Raw genomic sequence first — 21443 nt, forward strand, 5'->3', positions numbered from 1 at the left:
CCACCTGGGGGTCTCTTCTGCCATCTTCTGCAGGCTGGCTCAGGGTGCTGCAGCTTTGGGGTGCAGGGCAGTGCACGGGCCCTGTGGGAAATCCGGGGGTTTTCTGAGGGGCATGCTGGTGGCGGGGCCTGTGCCTGGCACAACTGCCCCCCGACACCCCGCCCACCGGCCCACAGCGCCTCCCTCCCGCGGCTGAGGACCCCACCGCCCTCACCACTGGGGGAGACGACGGCAGACGAGGCAGAAATGACGCAGACGTGGTTCTGTACAAAACCTGAAATAGTTTTACTCTTTTAAAATTTTGGTCTAAGTTGCCTTAGACCTCATGGACTCGATACAAGAGTAATATGAATTGGGAAATAAAACACTTTAATAGCCACAATAAACTTTGTTAGAAATGTACATGTTGCCAAAATAATAATAATAATAAAATTAAAAAAATAAAAGAGAGAGCGAGCGAGAGAACAGCCTGATGGCCGGGTTAGACCATATAAATGTTCAACAAGGACGGGAGACCTTCAAACGCCGGGCAGGAAGGTCGGGGCCCCGGGAGCCTCGCCTTCCCAGCCCGGGGCCGCATCCCCCCGACAGGACGAGGGTGGCCAGGCCTGTGCGAAGCTGCCTCTCCTCATGGACAGAACACCCAGGGACGGGCATATAAACAAAGCTCATAAGAAATGTACAAATATAAAAAGCTACAAACATTAATAAATTACAGCATCACAAAACACAGAACACTCCACAAGGTGCTAGTGAAATTACTGTCCCCACCCCTTCGTCAACAAGAGGGAAAGAAAGAGCTGGTATTCAAGTGGAAGATTCCTCTTCAGACGGGTCTGAAACAGATCTCGTGTGTACTGCTTGCTTCTGTAAAGACAGAGATAAGGCTGCACAGACATCACTTGTTTTTCAGGCAATACTTTAGTCCTAAAAGAAATAATCGTAATAATAACCGTAACAATCGAAAGGAAGAAGGAAAAGGAAAAGCATCAGAAACCCAACTGTTCATCATACTCGGCAAAAAACTTGTAGAAATGTTAATGAAGGACTCTATAGAAAGAAATTCCTAAAGATACTTTTACTCTTATAAAAAAAGTTATTTAAAAAGCTATTTACACGCTACATTCTATGAAAAATATGCTTCAGGAAATACATCTAAAATTAAAATACAGGATTGCCTGAGAAACAAATCCAGCCCCTTCGTGTCGATGGGTGGACACATGGTCCAGGAGCCACCATGCACTCGACACCAAACACCAACAGGTGACAAGACAGAAGTGCCTGCCCCTGCATCCTTGGCTGCCCAGCCACCCCACCAGGCCCAGGGCAGGGCGCCTTGGCTGAGAAGTGCTTCTCGGAGTGTAGCTGATGGGGCTGGATGAGGCCCACCCATGTGGCTTAGCCGGAGCCCCCTGGGCCCCACATTGTGGCTGGGCTGGAGCCCTTCCCCAGGGACCCCATGGAGGCTCCCCTGCCCACTAACACTCTGACCCTGCTGCCGGCCCCAGTCGTCCCAAGAAATGCCCCAGGCATTCAGGGCACAACATCCACCATTCGGCCTGCCACCTGCCGGCCAGAGAGCACAGAAGCCCCTCTCCTGGCTGGGCCAAATGCTCTCTGGACTTGTCTGAGAATTACTCAGGAAGAGAAGAGGGGCACATGAACACCCCACTTTCTCCTCTTCCTCTCTAGTCTTCTTTGCCTTTTTTTAAGCCTCTGGAGGCTGCCAGCCTATGGCCAGCTCAGACTCTGAGCCTGGTGAGCGTTGGCTCACTCCTTCCTCGAAGGACTTGTGCTCCCAGCAGAGCTGCGGAGGCCCTGCAATCACACCCACACTCTGGAGTGCCTGGAGGCTGTCCTGAAACTGGAATGGTCCTCAAACTGGCAGGGCCGCGTTGCGGGAACTGGTCACTCTAAGCAACTTGAGAAAGGACATGTGTCCGTATCAGCGAGCTCCGCCTGCTGAAGCAACAGGTGCTCATGCGGGGGGGCGTGGTAGCCGGGAGGAGGCCAGGCCCTCCCTGGGGTGAGGCAGCGTGGCCGCCCTCCTCGGGGCTGATGTTCTCGCGGGGCTCCGGGGTCCTGAGCGGAGCAGAAGGGTCCTGGCTCTCCAAACTTTAAAGGAGCAGCTTCCCGTTCCGATGAATTTTCAAAATTTTCCCAAGCCTCTGCTTGGCGGTGGCCATGCCCTTTTTTGTACGTTTTCCTGGGAGCAGAGGTGGAGACACAAAAAGGCCGATGAGCGAAGGGGCAGGAGGAGCCCCGCGCAGGGCGGTCTGCAACTCCTCTGTACGAGGGTCTGCGACGCCCGAGCCCTGGTCTCCACACCCCTGCGAAACGACCAATCGGCGACAAAGCGAGTGGCTCAGAGGCTGCGTGGACTAGGGGGCTGCGGTGGAGGGGCTGCGCTGTGCTGAGTGGGTGGGGACGGGCAGAGGACACAGTACTACAAAGTGAGGGCCCCGCCCCACCTTCTGGCGGCAGGGCACCTGCAGCCACGCCCTGTGTCCAGGGCCAGCTGGGTCTCGCGGCCACGGTGCACACAGATCAGGCGCCTTGGGGGTGACAGTGGGGACACCATGGGACCCCGCCTCCTGTCCCACCCCTAGTTCACACAGAGGAGCCTGGGTCACCCGGGGCCCCTCCCAGCGAACTTTCGGCAAACTGCTGACCACACCCTGACTCCAAGCCGGGCCCCAAAGCCGAGGCCCTGAGGGCCTGAGGGGGCTGGACCTCACTCGGAGGTGACCAGAACCCCCTGGTGGGTAACCCTCGCTCTCTACCCAAGTGGGACCATTTCTTTCACACACTGACGGAGAGCGGGGCCACACGTGCTCAGGGCTTTGGGGGGACAAAGAAGACCTGTCTAGAGGACAGTCTGTGAGTGTAGGCCACTCAGGGCCGGCGGGCACGGTACCTTTGGCAGCAGTGTTGTTGGGGGACGACGCAGAGGGCCGCCTCTGTGTGAGGAAGACCCCGGGGGCCATGGGCTGGGAGGTGCGGCCAGCCTGGGCCCCGGCAAAGGCACCGGCTGCCGTGTACTCATGGTCAGCCAGGCTGCTGCTGTGCGACTCCGGCAGGGGCTCAGGCGAGCTGCCCTCCTGCGAGGCCTGGCTGCTGGCCGTGCTGGTGGAGGCCGGGGTGGTGGAGGCTGGGGTGATGGAGGCCGAGGTGGTGGAGGCCGAGGTGGTGGAAGCCGAGGTGGTAGAGGCCGAGGTGGTGCTGGCCGAGGTGGTAGAGGCCGAGGTGGTGCTGGCAGAGGCAGAGGGGGAGGCGGTGTTGGGAGTCAGCTTCCTTTTGGTGTTTTTTTTCTTCCTGCTTTTCTGTTCCTCCTTTGAACAAAACATGCAGGCATGTTACCTGGCAGGGCTGGCTGGGCCTCAGAGGCTGGGGAGCAGCCTGCATGGCTCGGCCCCCCGGGCAGGAGGCCTCTCTGGTAAAGCAGAGCTTGCCGGCGCTGCAGGAGCAGGAAGGGCTGGGACTGCGGGGCTATGCCTGAGCCTCACATCTGGCCACCGTGAGCCCCCCAGAGCAGTGTGGGGGCCTGTGGAGGGACCAACACACCACGCCGTGAGGTGGGCCGTCCTGGACACAGGGACACACAAATGCGGCACCAGCACTGGCCACGTAGTTGGGCCCCGCTCAATCTGAGTTTACCTAGTGGTGGGTGTAGGACGGACCCCCACCCATCACCCCAACCCCCTGGCACCCGACTCAGCTGCCGTGGGACTTCTGTCCCCATTTGGGCTTCCTCACACCCCATTTGAGGGACTTGGGGGCCTGGAGGAATGGGGTCAGCAACACTCAAATGTTCCCAAGCTTGTGGCAGCCCCCAGCCCGGGTGGTCTGTGCACAGGGCTGGGAAGGAGCAGAGGCGTCTGGGGTGCCTGAGCCCAAGCAGGGACCGCTGCTCACCTGTTGGGACAGCTTGGCCGCAGCGGCTGCCAGCCCGGTCTCGATGGAGGCCACTCTGGTCCCCTCGCGCACAGGCCTGTCCTGCCTTGGCACCGAAGGGCCGACCCTCGCTGTAGGAGAGAAGGCCAGCCTGCCTCGAGTGCCGCGCCACCCTGCACCCTCCTGGGTGCCCCGATTCCACTGCAGTCTGTCCTCGAGTCCCAGGGACACATTACCACTCGGGGAGGGTCAGCGCAATGACCAAGGGTAGGGGGGTCCCCGTGCCAGCAAGTTGGGAGACAGCAGGCAGGGGTCATGTGGAAGGTGGACAAGGCCCCCACCCCACCAGCTGCCAAGAGGGGGCCCGTGCGAAGGTGGGCCTCCTGGGGCTGCTCACTGAGGAGCCGCTGGCAGAGGCCTGCCCCCGTGGGCCCTGCATGGCCCTCTCGCAGGAGCCAGGATGCCTGCGGGTGAGCTGCACAGGCACCCAGGCTGGGGTCATGGGAGGGAGCCCCAGTCAGGCTCCCGCAGGAAGGGGGCACCCCGTCTGAGCCCCACACAGAACCAGGGGCCCACGTGGCTCACGTCATGGTGGACAGAGCCCCTCCTGGCCCCCCTGCTACCTGTCGGGCTGTAGGGAGCGTCGTCCGAGCCTTTCCTCTTTTTGGACCGAGACTTGAAGACGGGGCTGTCCTCGTCGGACTCCAGGGAGGGGTAAACTAGGGGACAAGAGAAGAAGAACTGAGCCGCTGGCCAACTGGTGACTGGTGTCCCCGGGCACAGGTGATCCCAGAATCGTCTAGCCCAGGCCCCCCTGAGGTGCAGAGAGGGGCAGGGACCGGCTGGGTGAGAGGCCCCATCCAGCCCCCGGGGCGCCGGCCCAGCCTGGCCACAGCCCCCACTGGTGCCCGGTTCTTCTCAGACCGTCGGGCTCTCTGCTGCCAGCAGAGAAGAGAACTTCTGACGGCCCACAGGCTGCCTGAGCGAGTCTTGGGAGGAGGGAGCCCACATGGCTGCCAGGGGATGTGCCAGGTGCCACCCACCACAGGCTGTGACCTTCACACTCCAGGGCCGGTGGCATCTGAGCCCCAGGACCCACTCCATGCCCTGAGGGAGCCCAGGAACAGAGTCCGCTCTGCTGTCAGTCTGCCTGTCAGACCAGCAGGCTCCACTGCGAGGCCCAATGTGTCCAGCAGACGGGGCAGGGCCAGCCCCACCAAGTGGCCCTCGGACCCTCGGATGGTGCCGTGCCAGCACCCTGCAGCCCACTTGGGAGTGAACAGCGGGCCGGTGCCAGCAGGCTGCACCCTAGGGGACATGCCCAGCAGTGGGCCAGGCATGGAGGGAGCTCCTCGCTCTGAACCCCCCATGCGGCCAAAGGCAGCTCCTCCGGAGCCCTGGAGCCCGGGTGCAGGGCCTATGGTGGGAGGGGTCCCTTCCCCTAGGAGGAGGTCATAGCCATGGCCTAGCCCCCAACCCACTGCCCACCTCAGACACAGTCCCCAGCCACCCTGGGCCTCAGTTTCTCCATCCACACAGAGACAGCCAGGGGGATGCGGTCTGAACGCGGCTGTGAGCGTGGAGTAGTGCTGCTGCATGCAGGACGGCCAGACAGGTCCCAGGAGAGCAAGAGGCAGCAGCCTTCCAGCAAGCAATGCCCCTCCCAGGTACACACCGGGGCGTGTGCACACGGGCCAAGAAAGCCCACACACCACATTCACAGCAGACGAGTTACAGGCACCAAGAGGCAGAAGCCCCCCGTGTTGTGGATGGAGGCTGGATGAGCAGATGTGGCGTGGACTCCATGGGGACAGCACTCAGCCAGAAAGGGAAGGGGTGCTGCCACAGGCTGCCACAGGGGGACCCCACAGAGCTCAAGAGGACCAGCCTCCTGCGATTCCATACTTGACACGACATGTCTGGGAGGGGACATCTGGAGGCAGCAGGGACCATGGCTATGGCGGCCAGGGAGGACGGGACTGCCGGCGGCTGTGGGCAGGGCTTCCTCTCAGGTGACGATGGGGGTGCACACCCTCAAATACACAGAGCACCACTGAGCTGCATCCTTTTAAAGGGTGACTTTTAATGTCTGTGAACCTCATCTCATGAAAGGGGCCGGGGAGGAGCCCCCCTCGGCTGCAGAGGTCCCCGCGGTGCTCACCGTAGTCCGAGTCCTTGAAGCAGGCGTCCAGGTGGTCCTGTTCCTCCTCATAGTCGTCCAGGTCCACGCTGCTCTTGGCCGCCCTCTTCAGCAGCCGCTTGCCCGCGCTCTTGCCACCAGCCCCATTCTTCCGGGCGCCGTGGGCCGCCAGGGAGCTGCCCTTGGCCTGGCCGGCGCCCCATGTGGTCTGCAGGCAGGAGTCGGAGGCCTGCAGGTTGGCCATGGACAGCATCCCCTGAATGGCTTCCTGCGTGCTGGGGGAGGCCGGGGGCTGGCTGGAGGCACAGAGAGACAGGACTCAGGCGGCGGCCCACAGCCCACAGCTCACAACACAGCCTGTAGCCCAGGGTTCGCGGCCCGGCATCCTGCCGCCCAGCGCCCAGCAGAGGGGGTGGGGTGGAGGATGGTGGTGGCTGATGACTTCCCCATGGAAATGGCCTGCCGCCCACTCCCCCACTTTCTGCCCACCCCCCCCACTCCACAGGGACGGCTGGAGGCCTTGGGACACAGACGGGACGCTAGGATGGGGAAGTGGAGGGAGGGAGGAAGGGCAGAGGGAGAGGGGACCTCTCAGCCCACTCTGTGCTGCTCTCCTGCTGTGAACCCTTGCCCTCAGCCCCAGCCCTGGGCGCCCCTTCTCCTGAACCTTCACGGGCACCCTCCCATCTGGCACCCTGACATGGAGGCAGCACGGCCCTCTCCCTCCCACGACACATGCTCTCCCCAGTGACCCACATCTTCTCTCCATGGCTGCACCTGCACCTGCACCTCGATCTGCACCAACACCCACATCCACATCTACACCCACACTTGCGCCTTGATCTGGACCTGCAACCACACCTGCACCTGCATCTGGCCCTGCACCTGCACCCACACCTCCACCAACACCTGCACCTTGACCTGGACCTGCAGCTACACTTTCACCCATGCCCACACCTGCACCTGGACCCGCACCCACACCTACACCCATACCTGCATCTGCACCTGGACCTGCACTCACGCCCACATCTACATCCACACCCGCACCTGCACTCACGCCCACATCTACACCCACACCCGCACCCACACCTGCACTCACGCCCACATCTACATCCACACCCGCACCTGCACTCACGCCCGCATCTACACCTGCACCTGCACCTGCACTCACGCCCGCATCTACATCCACACCTGCACCTGCACTCACGCCCACATCTACACCCACACCTGCACCTGCACTCACGCCCACATCTACACCCACACCCGCACCTGCACTCACGCCCGCATCTACACCCACACCCGCACCTGCACTCACGCCCACATCTACACCCACACCTGCACCTGCACTCACGCCCACATCTACACCCACACCCGCACCTGCACTCACGCCCGCATCTACACCCACACCTGCACCTGCACTCACGCCCACATCTACACCCACACCCGCACCTGCACTCACGCCCACATCTACACCCACACCTGCACCTGCACTCACGCCCACATCTACACCCACACCCGCACCTGCACTCACGCCCGCATCTACACCCACATCTACACCCACACCCGCACCTGCACTCACGCCCACATCTACACCCACACCCGCACCCACACCTGCACTCACGCCCACATCTACACCCACACCCGCACCTGCACTCACGCCCACATCTACACCTGCACCTGCACCTGCACTCACGCCCACATCTACACCCACATCTACACCCACACCCGCACCTGCACTCACGCCCACATCTACACCTGCACCTGCACCTGCACTCACGCCCACATCTACATCCACACCTGCACCTGCACTCACGCCCGCATCTACACCCACATCTACACCCACACCCGCACCTGCACTCACGCCCGCATCTACACCCACACCCGCACCTGCACTCACGCCCGCATCTACACCTGCACCTGCACCTGCACTCACGCCCGCATCTACACCCACACCTGCACCTGCACTCACGCCCGCATCTACATCCACACCCGCACCTGCACTCACGCCCGCATCTACACCTGCACCTGCACCTGCACTCACGCCCGCATCTACACCCACATCTACACCCACACCCGCACCTGCACTCACGCCCGCATCTACACCCACACCCGCACCTGCACTCACGCCCGCATCTACACCCACACCCGCACCTGCACTCACGCCCGCATCTACACCCACACCCGCACCTGCACTCACGCCCGCATCTACACCCACACCCGCACCTGCACTCACGCCCACATCTACACCCACATCTACACCCACACCTGCACCTGCACTCACGCCCACATCTACACCCACACCTGCACCCACACCTGCACCCGTACCGGCACTTGCACATACACCTGCATCTACATCTACACCTACTCTGCACCTACACCTGTAACTCACCTGGTGGCCACAGACACACTCAGGTCAGCCTGGTGTAGACCCTCCTAGCCCCTGATACCCAGGCTGAAACAAGGCTACTTCTTGAGGTCGAGGCCACCTTTCGGTCCGCTGACCCCACACCCCGCCGCTGTCCAGCTCTGGGCAGTGCTGACCCCTGCACCTGGCCTGTGCTTTCCTGGCCACGTCCTTGGCCCCTGCCCTACACCTGTGCCCCTGCTCCCTCCTCGTAGCTACACTGTCCCCTCCCTCCACAAGGACCTGCTCTGGCTTCCAGAACACCCAGTGCAGCCTGTGCCACTGCCCGACTCTGTGTTCTCTGTGCCGCAGCCTGGGCTCTGGGAGGGTGGGCAGTGGCACCTCCCCACACAGAGTGGGGTCCAGACGCTGCTGGGTGGGAGGCTCCTCCTGGCTGAGTTCTGGGTTCCTCCAGCAGTGCTGGTGCCCTCCTTGTTCCTGTGGATCCTCCCACAGGGTCCTCAGGGGACCTGTTCTGCTCCACGCCCCCTGGGCCCACTTTCCTGCCCCCAGCCTGCCCCTGCCCAGCCCACACCTCCTGCAGCCAAGACCCATCAACCTGTCCGTGCGCCAGAATCACCACGGCAGCTTGAGGAACACCGACGCCCAGGCCTGCCTGGAGCTCGGGACCGGCCTGGCTCCAGGTGTCCCTGTGCGGCCAGAACGGAGGGTCCCACCCTGGTCCCCCCAGCCCTCCTCACAAGGCAGCTGACGCCCAGGCCGGCAGCTCCCAGTGGGCCTGCTCAGCCTGCGTCTCCCTTCGGGGGCCATTTCGTGTCCTCACCCTTGCCCACCACCCTAGGCTTTGGGCCACCAGGGACAGGACGGCTCACCCCGGACAGGACAGCCCAGCCGGGCTGCGGGAGCCGGCCACACCTCCTGTTGCATCAAGTGCTCCAGGGCTGACCTCCCTCCACTCCCTGGGACCCTGGGGGGCAGGGCCAGGAGCCAGGCGTGGGGTGGGGGGAGCATGGCCCCGCTTAGCCCACCTCCCCCATCACAGATGCAAGAGACCCGGGAAGAGGCAGCAGAGGTCGGGCTCTGCGCTTCTGACATGTTGGCCCCTCTTGCCTGCCCCGTGTGCCCCCAGAAGACGGACTTGACCTCGGGGCTGCTGTAACAGAGGTACACCTGGAAGTGCCCCGGGGGCTCTGTGTTCTGCTCCTACGCAGCCTCCCCCGCCCCCAGCCCCACTTGAGTGTTTGAAGCCCATTTAGTAAGATCATTAACACGAGAAGGCAGCACGAGACCCTGCTCAGAAACAAGGTTCCCAAGACTGTGGCTGGGGCGGGACGGGGAGCGGGAGTTGGCCCGGGGACGCAGACTCAGAGGGACCCCTGGCTGCCCCGGGGGCCACTGAGGCAAGTCTGGACCAAAGCCATCCTGCAAGGGGCACCACTAGGCTCCAGCAGGGGCTCAGCCCTGAGCCGGCGGGGAGGGGGTCGACGAGTGGGTGCCTCTCTGGGCAGCCATCCACAGGGCCACTTCCCTGCCTCCAAGACACGCCAGACCTCTGTGTTCAGAGGTTTCACTGCAGCCCGACAACAGGACTGCCGTTCCAAGGCCGCAACCACCGGGAAATCAAGTACGTCAGACACCCTGGAGAGTCGGTCCCCATAATGGCCCTCCGCCCGCCCCAGTGCCCGGCCCACCCTATCCACGCCCAGGGGCAAAGGGCTGCCCAGACCCAGCCAAGAGTGCATGGCATTTGGCAGCCACAGTGTCATGGCTGCACCGTTGTCACCAATGCTCCTGAGCAAGGACAGAATCGACCCAGCAGGGGAACCAGCAAGGCCCACAGAGGGCCCTCCACCTTGCACAGGCCCCTGGGGCCCGATGCAGCCCAGCCCAGCCCAGCCCAGTCCCCGCCCTGAAGGTCTCGTGGCCCCTCACGCAGCCTCACGGCGGGACAGGACCGGAAGGGCAGGGGCCAGGACACCCACTGCGAGTGTCCCCCGGGAGGCCACGCCCACCCGCCTGGGCCATCGGGACCTTGTGGTCCCAGCCCAGCTTGGCTGCAACCCAAGGAGGGCTGCGGAGCCCAGGGCCACACGCCCGCCCCAGCCCCCCGCCTGTCCACGTGTGGCCGACAAATTAGGGAGCAAAGTCTAACCAGCGCGCATGGAAAATAATACCTTAATCCTCCAATTATCATACCAAAATCCTCTGCTTTCCCCCCAGCGGCAAACACCAAGTAAACCATCCACAAGAAATTAACATATTTTCCTCCGTTTCTTCAGCTGTTTTTTCCCAAACAGTGAATACTTAGAACAGAGCAAGTGGACCATCAAAAGCTGACCGACGCTCCAAATGGGAGACTTGGGAGAAGAACCGCCTGTGGTGGGCTGGGGGGCCGGCCCGGCGGACACGCGTGCACGTGTGCAGGCGTGTGCAAGGGCACACGTGTGCCTCAGAGTGGTCAGAGCATCTGCACCCCGGCTGCCCTCCTCTCGGGGTGCCTCTCCCTGGACCTTGCGGGGGTCCCAGGGCGTCTCGGGCTCCTCTCCGAGGTCTGAGCATCAACCGGTCACTGAGGCGCTGGCCCCAAGGGTGCGGAGCTGGCCCCGGGCATCAGCACCTCGGAGGGGAGGAGCCTCAGGCCAGGGTCCCGACCAGGCCAAGGCCACAGGGCATCTCTGCAGTGAGGGGTTAGGTTTGCACCAGTACTGAGAGAGAACACCGGATCCCGCAGGCCGTCTGCGCCTCGGAGAGTCGTGGACCCTGCAGCCACTCCACCCCCGAGAGGAAACGCCCGCACCGTCCGCACCAGTACACTGCACGCGAGACGGTAACTCGTGGAAGACAAGACGGCTGTGTGGCCCAGCGAGAGCCCCCTCTGACCAAGCCTGGACCCGCCTCTGGGGCCCTCTGTCCATCTGTCCAAGACCGGCCTGACATGCGGCCTCTGTAGGCCCACGCAGCCCTGGGACCTCAATTCTGGAAACACAGACTTGGAGGCAGAGGGGGCCGAGCAGAGTGCAGGTCTGGGGTCCAAGTGGGCAGCCAGAAGGTCGGGTGGGCCCTGTCATCCTCAGGGCAAGCCACTCCGGCCTGGACGTCACCATCCAGCACAGTCACCCTTCCAGGACCCCCACGCTCGGCTTCCGTTAGGCAGACAGAGTCTAGTCCTGCCTCTGCCACCTCCTTGCAGTGTGGCCCTGAGCAAGCTGCCCAAGCTCTCTGAGCCTCAGTTTCCCCATCCACATGGTGGGAATCTCATGTCTTGAGGTCCAGGAGGGGAGCCACCCTGCCCACCCCTGGCGGCTCAGGTCCCAGCGCAGGGAGGCCACGGGACACAAAGGCCCCACCCCTTGGTTACCTGTCAGTGGTACTGGTGGAAATTCCACATGAAAAAACATGGCCGCATGCTTAAACCCAAAATTTAACTGGGATTGAGAGAGAATCTAAGTGGGACCATCACGGGAGAAATGAGGCCCAGCCCTTCAGCCAACGTAAAGCCCAGAGGGGACGAATCCGTCTCTCTCGGGTCAGAGAACTGGGGTTGGTGGACCCGGCAGGGAGAGCCGCCAGGCCTAGCCGAGCAGACACATGTCCTCCGCCACCTGCCTGCCCACCTAGAATCCTGGCGCCTCCAGAAAAAGACCAGCACCTACACCCACAGTGAGTGGGCTCCCGACCCACCTGGACAGGCCACGCATCTGTCACACAAAGTCACAGTGCTGTGCTCTCCACCCTCTAGGCACCCTGAACGTGGTCAGGCCAGAGCTGGACACCAAGTGGTCCACGTGTGGTCAGACAGACTCATGGTGGGCCAAGACCCATCACCTCCCCCGAACTGGGCCCACAACCTCTATTAATATAACCTGTGGTGAAATCACAGGGTATGGGGACTGTCTGTCAATCCCTGCACTGGGTGGGCCCTGAGCTTGCAGCAATCGAAGTCTGTGCCCCTCTCAGGCTGCTGCTGGCTCCTGTGGTTGGGCTGTGAATCCACGTCTTGACACAAAGCTACTTGGGGCTTTACAAGGACAGTCTAGCTTGGTTCCCACGTGCCCCCAGTGGGTGTGGCGATCCGGAACCTGGTCAAGCTCTGAAGCCACTGCCTCCCTTGCTGCAGGGAGAGGTCCCTGCAGGAAAGCCAGCCTTGGGGTCCCAGAGAGGCTCGTCAAAGGCCCCTGATTCAGACGCCGGACACAGGACCTGGAATTGTTCTTATGCTCCTTTTATGACATTCGGGAAGTGACAAGACACAGATGCTGGACATCCCAGGCCGAAGCAGCCCCAACACCACCAGGTGCCCAATGCAGCACTGTTTTGCGCAAGGGCCCCCAGGTGCGGCAGCCCCTCCGGCCACGGTGTCCCTTGGAATTGCTCCTCAGCCGCCTCCCTGTCCAGGCACCAGGAGGAGCACCTGTCCTCAGGGTGCTGTGCCTCGCTCGGGAGCTCCGCTGACACACGGCACCCGCATGGCCAGCCCTGATGTGGCTCTCTGGCTGCTGGCGCCAGCCCTGCTGGGCAAGGGTCCTGCTCTGGCCGCCCAGCCTCTGGGACGTGGGGCCTCGGAGCCCCCTGCGCGCAAACCACCACGGCCACAGTGCCCGCTGCGTGAGCACCCGCTCGCTCAGCCCACGGGCGCCCGCCTACCTGCTGGGGTTGTAGTCGAGCGCCCCCACCTCCTCGCTGGCCTGCAGCAGGTCCAGGATGCCCGCGGCCGAGCCCCCACCGTCCTTCTTCACCTTGGCGTTGCGGGCGGGCTTCGTGTCCGTGTCGATGCGCAGTGAGCCCTCGTCAGAGGAGTCGTCACTCTGCTGCGGGGACAGGGCAGCCATCAGGGAGTGGCCAGGGCACAGGGGCTCCCGTTTCCCTTCCCAGAGAGAAGGTGACAGAAGCTTTTAAAGAGCTCACCTGGTGGGAGCGCACGCCTCGGGGCCGCTGGCCAGACACACCCGGCAGCGGCAGGGCCTAGGTGCCAAGCTCTCCATCGGGGTGGAGGAGCCACTCCCGCCACCCTCACCGCACCCCCCGACCCCGTCGCAAGGGCGGAGCTGTCCCCACACCCTGCACGGTCCCACAGAGGAGCGCTGGCTCACAGGACTGCATACGAGGACCCAGCACTGAGCAGATACAGGAGGGGCCGGTGTGCAGATGGGGAGCAGGCAGGAGAGTGTGCCCACACAGGAGGGACCCCAGGGAGCCCCAACAGGCAGCTCTATGGGGACGCCCAAGGTAGAGTGTGACCCAGAGGGGAACCCTGGCCTCCTTGGTGACGGCCGCCACGCCCTGGGTTGAATGTGGCTTTAGACGTCATCTACCTTCACACCCACACCTTAGTGTAGGACCCTCAGCAGGCTGGGCCACAACCCCATGCCCCTGTCATCAGGCATCAGATGAGTCTTCACAGCAGGTCCAGCTAGGAGGAGCAGCTCCAGAGGCCCCCCACCCGCAGAGACCCACAGACCCTCCATGCACCCACAACTGCCGTCCCTCTTGCGCGGAGCACCAGGGCTCACGATCCCACATCCAGAGCCCAGCCTGGCTCCCCACGAAGACACCCAAGGAAAGGGTGGGCCACGAGGACGCCCCTCCTGCCCCCCACGCAGAAAGCCCGGTCAGAGACGCTCCACCAAGCAGCGTGCGGCCACAGCCCTGAGGACAGCCAGGGTCCGGGACAGACCCTCGCTCGCCCCAGAGCACTCACCTTGTACAGCGCAGAGTCCAGCTTCGGCTTCGTGACGGGTGTGGGCAGCGCCTCCTTCTTGTCCAGTAAGACTGGAAGCAGAGCAGACAGGCGTCCCGCAGTGGCTTTGGGAGGAGCGGCGCCCGGCCAGCCACACCTGATGCCCACCGCGCACGCCCACGATGGCCCTTTTGGGGCTGGGCCTGCCCCTCTCACGTCCCCCCACTCACAGGACAAGTCCCTCTTGGGGGCATTCTTCTTCCTCCGGATGGGAAACTCGTCGATCTTGAGCTCCCCGTCGTCCGACACGTACTCGTACTCGTCCCGCACGGGCTGCGGCTTGTCCTCCTTGAAGTTCTGCAAAGCCCCGAACACCCCGGGGCTCGGCTGCGGCTTGAGGGCCTTGGAGCTGGGGCGGCAGAAGCAGCCGGTCAGTGGGCGTCCACACGGCCTGGCCAGTGGCCCCAGCACGCCGCATGGGCCTCAAAGGACCAGCAGCCGAGCTGGAGGCCTCCCCGCCCCAGGCCTCCTCCTGATGCCGGCCCGTCCTGAGCGCCGCCTCAGCCCTCCCCCTGCCAGCCCCTGGACACGCATGGCCGGCCCACAGCCTGCTCTGGGCCTCACACGAGCTCAGAGCCAGGTGGGGCCGGCGCCAACCAGCCGGGGCTTTCTGCAGAGCTATTCTGGAAAAATAAATTCAGGGCCTTGGTGTAGACGCAATGGTCTAAAAATCATCATTGAGCTCGTCTCCCTCCGGGGCAGGCAGGACACCCGCAGACGGGGAGAGCCCGCCACGCTCCACCTCCCCACCCCCGTCACCCCCCCTACACCCCAGTCAGCGCAGGCTGGGTGCTTGGCAGGGGTCAGTGGGCCAGGGCAGAACGTCTGCAATTCTCAAGGAGGACAGCTCCGAGTCACAGCGGAAACTTAGAGGATGGCCGCGGGCAGCCCTGCCAGGTGTGGGCACGAGCTATGTCACGCCTCACGCACACGACACACATGTGTACATGCACACACACACACCACATTCATGCACACATGTACACACACGACACACGCACACGACACAGATGTGGACATGCACACAGACACACACCACATTCATGCACGCATGTACACACACGACACACGCACACGACACACATGTGGACATGCACACAGACACACACCACATTCATGCACACACACGCACACGACACACATGTGGACATGCACACACACCGCATTCATGCACACATGTACACACACGCACGACACACATGTGGACATGCACACACACACCACATTCATGCACACATGTACACACACGACACACATGTGGACATGCACACAGACACACACCACATTCATGCACACATGTACACACACACGACACACATGTGGACATGCACACACACACACCACATTCATGCACACACACGCACACGACACACATGTGGACATGCACACACACCGCATTCATGCACACATGTACACACACGCACGACACACATGTGGACATGCACACACACACCACATTCATGCACACATGTACACACACGACACACATGTGGACATGCACACAGACACACACCACATTCATGCACACATGTACACACACACGACACACATGTGGACATGCACACACACACATTCATGCACACATGTACACACGCACACGACACACATGTGGACATGCACACAGACACACACCACATTCATGCACACATGTACACACACGACACACATGTGGACATGCACACACACATTCATGCACACATGTACACACGCACACGACACACATGTGGACATGCACACACACACACCACACTCATGCACACATGTACACACACGCACGACACACATGTGGACATGCACACACACACCACATTCATGCACACATGTACACACACGACACACATGTGGACATGCACACACACACACCACATTCATGCACACATGTACACACACACACACAGCCCTGCACACACACAGGTGCGACACAATTATAGAGTCGTGTCTGCCTTCCTCTCCTCCATGTCTGACTCTCTATAGCACTTCGGTCGTGGAGTTAATGCTGTGTAAAAGGTCCTGGGACGCAGCCGCTGAGCTCCCGATAAACCAAGGACATGCTCAGGGCCATGCAGTCAGGACCCCGGGGGCTGCAGGCCAGTCCCATCCCCCGGCTGGCTGAGTGGCCTCGGCACATGCTCTCGGGAGGAAGGCGCCCACCCGTCAGGCTCTGCATGGACACCAGACACTCGTCTGCTCTGTTTCTCCACCACCTGGAAGTGGCCTTCTCCTCCCATCTCGCAGATGAGGAAACTGAGGCCCATGGCAGAAAGGCAGTCCCATTCCCTCTGGGACATGCTGCTTACCGCCTCAGGGTGCCCATCCCGGACTCTGGACTCAGCCAGCAACCCAGCAAGCACCAGCCCCTCCTGGCAGGAACATGCACGTACCCCAGGAGTTTCTTGTTGGAGAAGGAAAACGAGAACTTGGTGTCCTTGTTCCCTGACAGAGGAGACTTCTCCAACTTCTGCTCTTCCTCCATCTTCAGCAGGGAGTCGGGTTTGCTGTTCTGAAAAGCCAACCCAGGACCGTCCTTGAGCCCCATGCAGGCGGTCAGTGGGCAGAGGCAGCAGGACCGACCCCCTCTGGCCACATCCACCTGGACACTCACGCTCACTGAAGCCCCGACCTGCAGGCCCGGCCTGGGACAGTGCCCGGCTCCAGGGAGTGTGAGCTCCAACATGGGCCCGGCCACGAGGAGCAACGCCACCCGTCAACTCAGAGGGCAACGCGCTCAGCCTCTTAGGCGGGGTGCACCCAAGGCAACCCCTCAGAAGGCGGCCCCCGGAGGCCACACGTGGAGGACCAGACCCTCACAGAACTTCACAGCACTGCCCAGCTGGGGACAGGCAGACACACGCCTGCACACACCCCACAAACACGCACACGCAGCCACACAGGTGTGCACCTCCACTCATGCCACCAAGCCCACATGCACCCAGTATACCTCATCTCATGAAGGCAGCCCTCCCTGAGGGTGGGTTCATGCACCTCACGCACGCACACATACGCACACACACGCACACACATGCACACGCACACATCTCACCTTGTACTTCCACTTGGCCTCCGACTTGCTCTTAGTTTGCTCTCGGATTTCTAGCCTCTCCACGTCGTTCTGTGTGCTGATCACCTCCTTGTTGGGCACACTCAGGACGCTCTTTGTAGCCTAGAACACAGCAGCTGTGACCCAGCAGCAAAAATGGGAGGGCAGCAGGGTACCCTCAGGCTACAGCACAAGAGCAAGAGCCCACAGCACAGAGCTCCTGCCTCCAGCTGACCCACATACAGAAGCTCATCCACCCAGCCGACCACCCGTTCACCCATTCCATCCTTCCATCATCACCCATCCATCCATCTATGCATCACCCACCCATCTACCCACCCATCCTTCCATCATCACTCATCCATCCACCCATCCATTCATTCCACCCATCCACCACCCATTCATCCATCCACCCACCCATCCATCCACCACCCATTCATTATATCCACCCACCCATCCATCCATCTACCCACTCACCCACCCATCCATGAACCCACACACCCATCCATCCCCCCACCAATCCACCCTGCCTCCCCGGCTCCTTCCTTCCATTCATCCATCTATTCATTCATTCATCTACCCTCTTTGCCTTAAGGAAGAGAAAACCAATGTGCCCCACTGTAGCCCTGTGACATTGGCCTTAGCAGTTGCCAATCCCCTGCAAAGTGGGTAATCCTCTCCCACTAGCAGGAAATCACTTAAGGAAGCCTGGTCTCAGGGGCTTGTGGTCCCTAAAGCCCATACCTAAGACCCTGTGGTCACAGGTCACACTGGTGGTCCTCAGGGCCAGCCCCACCTCTGTCACTGCCTTTAGGGGCTCGCGCTGCCCTGGGCAAGCCTACTGTGCCCTGCCCCTCTCCTGTTCCAACCCCCCCGCCCTCCACTGGCCCATCTTCAGGTCTCATCCAATGCCTGGGCCCCAGAAGACTTAGCCAACTCTTCCCCTTGGGTGACCCTCTGTGATGCCACCCTGTTCCAGCACAGACTCACTGCTGCCTTCATCATAAAGGTCTCTCCTCAGCTGCCTGCAAGCCGAGCTTGCTGAGGCAGAGCCCACCACACCACCCTGGGTCTCGAGGATGACGAGGACATGGCGGCCCCAGTCCACCCCACAGGCCCAGCCCCCCGCAGCGCCCACAGGCCCCCAACCATGGGCAGGGAAGGCAAGGCCACCCACCTTGCCCTTCTTGGGCGGCTCGATCTTGGTCAGTGCCTCCTTGGTGTGGGCCTCCAGCAGGTCCAGGTTGGGGATGGTGGGGGAGGCGGCCCCCCTGCACTTCTTCCCTTTCTTCTTGCCCCCGTCCTTGAGCTTCAGTGACTTGGGGGGCTTCGGGGGCTTGGGGGGCTTGGGGACTTTGGATGGCTTGGGCATCTTCACGGCTTTGGGAGTCTTCTTTTTGGACATTTTCTCCAGGAAGGACCGAGGAGGGCTGGCCTCAATGGGGGATGGGGGCTCCTCCTTCTCCCGGTCCCCAAAACAGACCTCATCTGAGGAGACGGCAGTGGTCACTTCAGGTCGGGCAGCCTTGGAGGCAGTCTGGGGGGAGGAGGGGGACGCGTGACCAACCACCACCTCCCAGGAGGGTCTCACCGCCCCAGGCTGTGGGAGACTCTCAAGCAGAAAAGCAGTGTCCCTCTACACCATGTGACATGGGCACATCCACCTACACCGAGTGACACGGGCACGGCCCTCTACACCGAGTGACACGGGCACACCCGTCCACAGCGTCCGTGACACTCGCACACCCATCCACACCATCCCTGTGAAACAGGCATACCCATCTACACCGTCCCTGTGACCCGCACACACCCGTCCACACCGTCCCTGGGACACACACACACCTGTCCACACCATCCCTGTGACATGCTCACACCGTCCACACCGTCCCTGGGACACTCTCACATCCATCCACACCGTCCCTGGGACATTCTCACATCTATCCACACCGTCCCTGGGACATTCTCACACCTGTCCACACTGTCCCTGGGACACTCTCACATCCATCCACACCGTCCCTGGAGCACGCTCACACCTGTCCACACCGTCCCTGGGACACTCTCACATCTGTCCACACCGTCCCTGGAGCACGCTCACACCTGTCCACACCATCCCTGGAGCACGCTCACACCTGTCCACACTGTCCCTGGGGCACGCTCACACCTGTCCACACTGTCCCTGGGGCACGCTCACATCCATCTACACCATCTGTGTGACGGTGTCACACGGCAGCATCAGCCCCTGACCCTCCCCGCCTTGATGGGGACGGCTGGCCCACCCTGAGGCACAGAGGGCTGAGAGCTGTAAAGGCTTGCTCAAGCAGCGTCTCGAGGGGCTGAAGTCCTCTCCCCCCAGAGTCCCCTGATCGCGGGCAGCTGCGGAGGAGCCCCCGGCTATCTCCACCCACTGTGCTCCTGCCAGGAGACCGCTGGCCGGCCACAGGGGCCTGGGCACCAGAGCCCCATCATGTAGGCGGGCCTGCCCTACGGGCTGGGCCATCTGGGACATGGCTGTCCTCGGCGGGCAGCTCTGGGGAGGGCCAGGGAAGACGGGCAGAGCCTCCCTCGGCTGGGCTCAGTGGCCCTGGGTCATCGGCCCAGGGCCAGCCCCACCTCGCTGAGCCGGATCTCCTTGGCGAGGTCTTTGATGAGCTGCGAGGGCTTGAAGTGCTCCGGAAGCTCGTCCTCATGCTCCGCCAAAGCCTGCAGGACAGCCAGGCACAGGTCAGCGGTCAGCCGCGCGTGTGGGCCACACCTGCCTCCACCCCTGCCCACACTGGGCCCCATGCAGGCTCAGCCTCAGGGGCCCCTGACTCTCACTGTCCGACCCTCCAGGCCGTGCCCCACCTCCCACATCACCGCTCAGACAGGCGTGAGGGCAGGGGCCGCCATGGCGTGGACTGGTCACGCGGGTCTGGGAGGAGTTAGTCTACGCGGGCCAGACACAGCCCCAAGGAGGAGGCCCTGCTGTGACCCCACTCCACAGGTGGAGAAACCGAGTCCTGGAGAGAACAAGGTGCCCGGGGCCACCACCAGCTGTGGAGTGGATGTGGGCCGTCCGTCCTTCCTGGCCACACAGCTGAAGTGAGGCGAGAGGGACCCCCCGTACCACTCCAGGCCTGGGAGCCAGAGGAGACGAGGCCGCAGGAAGGCCCTCGGAGGGCACCGGCCGCCCACCCCGCCCAGCCCGCCTGTGAGAGCAGCAGGAAGTGCACAGGGGCCCCTCCTGGCCTCCCGCTAAGGCCTCCCGCAGCCTGTGGGGCCTGCTCGGACTGCGCTGGCTCCCCCGACTGGGAGGAGCCCCCAGGTGGGGACACTGCCCCAGAGGGCGCCTGAGACTGACAGGACCCCCTCCTCTCTGTACAACGAACTAGACAAGATGCCCAGGGGAGTCGAAGTCACTTCTCCAGGGCCTCCATTAGGAGATGCGGCTGAGGTTTGGGCGCCAGTGAGGGGGCTAACACTCTAATGTGGGGCGTGGGGGGCCAGGGGAAAGGACCGCCCACATCACAGAGCCAAGTCAGCCTCTGAGCTGACACCTGGGCCACCTGGAGGGCCAAGAGGGCGTGCCAGCTCTCCTGTCCGACCCAGCGCCTGGTCATCTGGGCCGTGGCTGCCCCAGGCCCTCCCTGCCCCCGTGCTCCTGGGCTGACGCAGCCCCATCTCCACCGCCCACCTTCCTCCCACTGGCTCTCCCAGCCCCCACCCCTCAGGCCAGGCCCCCGGGTGGAGGGCTCCCTCCTGACCTGGGCAGGTGCACCCACCGCTCTTCATACTCCTCCCCACTGAAGGCGGGATGAACCCTGGGGACGGATGGCCCCACCTGCCACCCCCCTACCCTACCCTGTCCGGCACACCCCCTACCTGCTTTTTTGTCCATGACCTGAAAGCACCATTGAGAATTTTCGCTCCCTGGACTAGGTGAGGGGGCAGCTGCTTCCCGGATTTGTGAGAACCTGGGGGACACGCAGGGGTTCACTCAGGGGGCGCCCGCCCGCCTCACCTGCCACCCCCAAGATGCCCAGTGGGGCCATCAGGGCTGACCTCCCAGAGCCTCCACCCGGCCCCACCTGCCCAACTGCCAACGGTTTCTCTTGGAACCCGGGGGGCGCCCTGCAAGGGGCAGGACTGGCCCTCCCACCGTCCACCCGTCAGGTCCCTCACCCAGGCGGCCCAGCGCCCCCTCCCCTGGTCCCCTGCCCGTCTAGGCAAAAGGCCACAGTTGCACCCCACACCAAGCGTCCCAGCGCTTTCTGATACCCACCCTCACATC

The 21443-nt window shown here is 62.5% G+C and overlaps 1 protein-coding gene across 2 annotated transcripts in view; it reads right to left on the reverse strand.

Annotated features, from left to right (window-relative positions):
- Positions 1–261: 261 nt before the first annotated feature.
- The window catches only part of PHF2 (PHD finger protein 2), an 86615-nt gene continuing 65433 nt past the window's right edge, over positions 262–21443 (reverse strand). Inside the window, exons 10-22 of one of the 2 annotated variants that reach the window (XM_044756562.2) lie at positions 21035–21126; positions 19784–19873; positions 18351–18710; positions 17177–17296; positions 16518–16636; positions 14307–14485; positions 14098–14168; positions 13044–13204; positions 6056–6330; positions 4518–4613; positions 3916–4025; positions 2918–3332; positions 262–2206 (exon numbers count right to left, since the gene is read on the reverse strand). In XM_044756562.2, the coding sequence (XP_044612497.2) occupies positions 2118–2206; positions 2918–3332; positions 3916–4025; positions 4518–4613; positions 6056–6330; positions 13044–13204; positions 14098–14168; positions 14307–14485; positions 16518–16636; positions 17177–17296; positions 18351–18710; positions 19784–19873; positions 21035–21126 (2177 nt within the window). In that variant the 3' untranslated portion in view covers positions 262–2117. Of the gene's footprint in view, positions 2207–2917; positions 3333–3915; positions 4026–4517; positions 4614–6055; positions 6331–13043; positions 13208–14097; positions 14169–14306; positions 14486–16517; positions 16637–17176; positions 17297–18350; positions 18711–19783; positions 19874–21034; positions 21127–21443 lie in introns of both variants that reach the window. The other variant, XM_044756561.2, reaches the window with a different exon arrangement.

This window comes from Equus asinus, chromosome 23 (assembly GCF_041296235.1).
Source record: "Equus asinus isolate D_3611 breed Donkey chromosome 23, EquAss-T2T_v2, whole genome shotgun sequence".
Taxonomy (NCBI): domain Eukaryota; kingdom Metazoa; phylum Chordata; class Mammalia; order Perissodactyla; family Equidae; genus Equus; species Equus asinus.